At 44.1% G+C, this 5,406-nt stretch overlaps 1 protein-coding gene across 2 annotated transcripts in view; it reads right to left on the reverse strand.

Moving 5' to 3' along the window:
- LOC119301108 (DNA-binding protein SMUBP-2-like) overlaps positions 1–5,406 on the reverse strand; it is a 20,239-nt gene that overhangs the window by 6,445 nt on the left and 8,388 nt on the right. Inside the window, exon 5 of one of the 2 annotated variants that reach the window (XM_037578012.1) lies at positions 1,855–2,023. In XM_037578012.1, the coding sequence (XP_037433909.1) occupies positions 1,855–2,023 (169 nt within the window). Of the gene's footprint in view, positions 1–1,854; positions 2,024–5,406 lie in introns of those variants that run through there. The other variant, XM_037578013.1, reaches the window with a different exon arrangement.

The following is a 5,406-nucleotide window of genomic DNA, read 5'->3' on the forward strand; positions in this document are numbered from 1 at the left end:
TAATGGCTGCCCATGGTCGTCAACTACCTCTCGAGTTCTAATGCCCTCCAATCGAGGGGCAATTAGCTGCCACAAAAGCATGAGGATGAGCTGCCGCAAAGGAGAGAGGTATTCATCTGGAAAATTACTGTTCAAGTGCCATTCGGATGCCCTGAATAGTAACCACAGTAGTGTAACTCATGGGTTTTAGATGGTTATATTCCATTGCATTGTTGTACTTATAATTAGCTGAGATGAGATAAGATAAGATACTGTTAGACAAAGGAATTATTTGGATGTTGAGACATTATTTGGCTAACATTCTATTAGTTTTTTGTTAGATACTCTTCTTAGAGGCTTATTAAGTTTCATGCACCAACCAGTAGAGCCATAAGTCTGAACTGACTAAGAGGTTGGACATCCACATATACTTCAACACCCCGTGTCATGTGTGGTTCAATAAGGCCTAGACGTGAACAAAAAGAGGGCAAGCAATTTTTATTTAAACTGTGGAAGCAATAGATAGGCTCTTGGCCCAGTGGCAAGAGCGTGATGGTGTCCCTACACAGAACCCAGTTCAAATCTTGTGGGTGGATATCATCTTGATTATTTCGCGGATTGAATTCAGTGTCCCACAACTTTCTTAATCGAAATACAATCGGGCTCCTCCACCGTTGGTCTTGTTTATTTTTCTTAAATAGGGAAAGCATTACTGAAGTAACTTTCTTCATCAGAGGGTGTGTTGAAGTAACTTCCTTCATCAATTCATATTTTTTATTCTACTGGTTGGTGCATGAAACTTAATATGGTATCAGAGCCAAGAGGTCTTGGGTTCAAGTCTCACGCGTGGCTCTATAAGGCCTAAACGTGAGCAAAAACAGGTCAGCAAAAAATCTATTTAAATTGTGAAAGCCGAAACTTCAACCCAAGGCCACTTGGCTCTGATACCATATACGGATTGGGGAATCCACATATACTTCAACACATTAAGTTTCATGCACCAACCTTTAGAAATAAAAGTCCAAATTGACGGACAAGGTTGGGCAATCTACATATAATTCAACACCCCCTTTCATGTGTGGCTTGATAAGGCCTAAATGTGGACAGAAAGAGGGGAAGCAATTCTTTTATTTAAATGGCAAAAGCTGAGACTTGAACACAAAACTTCTTTCCTCTTTTCTTTTTGTCCAGAAAGTTGTAGGGGAGGCCCTGATAGTAAATTTATATCAAATAAGAAACATATGTACAAGGAGAAACGAATGTGCAAAGAGAGAGCAAAAGTGTACAACAAGAGGGAGGCGCAGAGGGAGAAGGAAAGGTCCTAAACTAGAGAGCCGAGCCAGCTACCGAAGACCTCGGCCTTGATTTTGACATCATATTAAGTTTCATGCACATGTTTGAATTGATGGAGAAGGTTGAACAACCCATATATACTTCAACCATGCCTCTCACGTGTGGCTGGCTTGATAAGGCATAAGCGTAAACAGAAAGAGGGCAAGCAATTTTTTATTTAAATCGGGAAAGCCAAGAATTGACCCAAGACCTCTTGGCTCTGACACCATATTAAGTTTCATGCACCAACCAGTAGAACACTAAGGGTGGTGAAGGGCGGGCAATTCAATGGGGCTAACTACTATATAAACAGAGGATCATACCCTTCAAAATTAAGTCTATGGTCTTATCTTTCTCCTAAGAACACTAAAGTGACAAAGGCCAATTATATTCCTCACCCAAGAGCAGCCAAAAATATTAAGGATTTCATATTGGCTGTAAATATGGGGTCATAACATCTTAAGAACAAATACAATGGCAAGTAATATACAAACATGTAAATATAGCAGCAGTACATATTAAAGAAGATATACTGAAACGTACCACACAGTACAAGATTGATGACATGTTGTGCAACTATATCTGCCTCGCCGCTGTTATAAAATGAGCCTGTTCCAGCCAGGTCTAAATGCTCCTCACAGTCAATATTTAGGCTTCCATATGGCATTCGGGTGTCAAGTAAAAGCAAGGCACACCGAGTTATCCAAGTTTCCTGAAAGAAAGAAAATGATAATTTCCCACCACTTACAAGGTAATCATTTTGGTTCAAGAGTTTAAGCGACTATTGAAATATGAAGCAAATAATAACTGCAATAGTATCTAGTTCACCAATAATTCCAAATGAATCTCATAATAGAAACTAGGGAGGGCTTTTAGGTTTGGTCTTTTCGGTCTATAGCTCTGGCATTCTCGGAGATTTTGGAGAGAAAAGACTAAGACCCTTGCTTTCTTAGTAATGGATACATGATATCTCCTATTATAATGAAAACTTGACGTCTGATAAATAAGCTATATCGCTGATGAAACACATGTAATATGTCTAAGGAAACAAACCCAATTAACAAGAAAACTAACTAATCTTATCTATAGTGTGCCTGACTGAACAATATTGTGTGCTACAGTACTCATAGTCATACTCGTTGCAGTGGTATCACATAACTACTTACTACAGTTCCTCTAAACAGCAATACAGCATTACATTCCTCTCTAACAAGCATCTTGTCCTTGAGCTAAAGGACTAGCAAGGACAGGAGTTCTTTGTGGCACCACGAGAACAGGAGGCTCGATGCCAGCACCTTAACTTGGGAGTCTTCTGAGAGATCAGCAAGACTCCAGCAATAGTCGTCTACGAAGATGAACAACGGTTACTATCCAGGCAATGTGGATGCTGGTGGTGGTGGAATAGTCTGGGTAGTGAGCATTGTTGGACAGGAGTTAGGATGTCTGAAGTCTTCTCAGCAGAGAGAACCATGATGTTTGGCTTTCACAGAAAATGGTGTCAGGATGAGGATAAAAATCATGTAGACGATAAGCGAAAGAGCATGTATAGAGACACTTTCGAGTTTTAGATGAAAATGATAGGAAAAAACTGGGACGTGAGAACTTTCAGGAGAGAAAAGATTAGTTCATATTTTCGCTTCACTGGTAATGGGTGCTTGCTATCCTTCTGCAAGGATCTGGTTTTGACCCCCGATAAAAAATATCTTATCTCAGAATTTTTCCTCTGATACGTGTGACGTATCTGTACAGAAATTATATAAAAAAACTGGCTAATGAAGAAACTAATTATTCTTATTTGTACTTCCCAACTAGTACTGAGCAAGTTGGCGAACAGTATGTGGGTGATATTGTAACACATGCACAGTACCATCATCAGCTGCCATAATATATAGCTCACCCAGCAGTTTCAAACTGTTAGGTTGATCTCCTCTGCATAGGCCCAATGGCCTATCGGGTCCTTGATTACGCGCCCTGATCAGGGGCGCCCAACCTCCTATGGTTGACAGGCCCCCGTCGCGCTGCCTACCGATCTAGGGTGCCGCAGTAGCGACGGGAAGCACCGCCACCGCTGCTGCACACTCACCGACGCCACACGCAAAACAAGGTTCGTCTCGCAGCCGCGAACCCCACCAATATTCCCTACCGATCTAGGGTGCCGCAGTAGCGACGGGAAGCACCGCCACCGCCGCTGCACACTCACCGACGCCACAACTCCACCATGGCCACCTCGACGGGTTCATCGAGTCAAGGAGAAGGTATACTACCGATCTAATCTAGCCCACCCGATCCGAAGGTTCCATCAATGGTTTCAGAGCCTGCTAGGCTTAGATGGTTTTCGGTAGAAAAGAAAAACAGAGAAAGAAAGATCCCCTCCCGAAAGAAACAATAACCCTAACAGCCTGTTTGGTAGTTTAAAGGAAAGGGAATGGGAGTTTTCAAGAGGGAGTTTGTTGGGTGATTAGGCTTGGGAAGTGGACTGTTAGTCCCAGTCCCACGTTTGGCAACTGTTGGGAATTACTTGTGGGAATTTAACAGAAAAAATAATTCCTCTCTTTAGTTCACGAGTCAAAGTAATAGAAGATGCCGAGGACATGTTTGTTTATGTACAAAATTGAACCAGCCCTTGTTTGGCGCAACAAACAAACTGTTTTTTCTTTGCCAATTCCCATTCCCTGGCTGAATTACCAGCCCTCCCCTGGGAAGAGATTAGCGGGAGTTCGCCCCCTCAACTCCCCATCCCTTTTCTTTCTCAATTCCCATACCCTCCAACCATACAAGTGATTTTTAGTCTCCCACCCTCTCAATTCCCATTCCCTACTCCAACTTCCCCCGAACCAAACAGGCTGTAAAGAGAAAAAAAGAGGGGAGAAGGGAAAAGCAACAGCTCGCTGGCAAAGAGCGCCGCCGCAAGGCCGCGCCGTTCCTCTCGATCCGGATGGGCATCGGCAAGCCGAGCCGTTCGGAAGAAGAACACGGGCAGTGGGGGGCTCTACGCCTTCGCCACCGCCGAAAGGACGGGTCCCACTTACCGGACGGCCACGCGGTCGCCGGCAAAGGGCGCCGCCGTTGAACCGCTTGACGGCGGTGCACCCACCTACGGGTGCACGCACGCGCCGGCAAGGGGGACAAGGCCGGGCACCGCCGCATCGGAAAGCCGTTGTCGGGCGCACAGGGGAGCAGAGGAGGGCTCAGCTCGCCTCTCTCTCTGCCACGGGTGGGGAGGAAAGGAGGGGGAGGGCAAGAGAAGCTGGCGCAGCGCGGTGGCATTCGCCGCCGGCGGCCGGGCATTGCCCTTGCGGGAGAAAAACGAAGCAGGGCAGAGAAAGGGGAAATGGACTAGGGTTTCCCCGAGCGGCGCGGTGGTTTTGTTCGACCGGAACGAGCGGGTGATCGTCCGATCAAAACCAACGGCCACGATCAGTAACCTAACGTGGCATGGGCCTTCTGGGTCGAAAGTGGAAGGAGAGGCCGGCAGCGGCGGCGCACGCACATGCGCTGGGCCGAGACCGGGCTGAGCTGTCATTTTCTTTTTTATTTGTTTTTCTGTCCAGTTTTTTGGCCAATTTTCACACAATGTTTTTTCTATTCAAAATTGTCCAACGAAAATTTTGTTTTAGAAAATAGAAAAGTAAAGGAAATGCTTCTGAAAAGTAAAAAGTTCATGAATTTTTTATTCATGTTTTTTCCGCTGCAAATAATTAAAAGTGCTCTTTTAAAAAGTAAATAGAACTAAAGTGAAATTAAATTTTAAAAAGCATGTTTGAAGTGATTATGATTCTGTTATTTTATGACCAACGTTGTTAATAACATGATCATGATTTGTTATTGTTATAAAAGGTGCATTTATTTCTACTTTTGCCCAACGGTGATATATATTTAATTGCATAAACAGTTGTATGTTTAATTTTGACCAACGTTAGATTAAAGCATGCAATTGTTGTCATGATCTCACTTCATTGTGGTTTTAGGAGGGTACCACTTGATGAGTTGCCTCAAGGATGTTCCAACCCTCAGAGGTGATAACTACACTGAATGGAGAAAGAAAGTTGCTTGACTTTTGTCTATGCTGAGGTGCAGGGGCGGAGCCAAGGGGAC

This window comes from Triticum dicoccoides, chromosome 5A (genome assembly GCF_002162155.2).
Source record: "Triticum dicoccoides isolate Atlit2015 ecotype Zavitan chromosome 5A, WEW_v2.0, whole genome shotgun sequence".
In the NCBI taxonomy this organism is placed as follows: Eukaryota; Viridiplantae; Streptophyta; class Magnoliopsida; order Poales; family Poaceae; genus Triticum; species Triticum dicoccoides.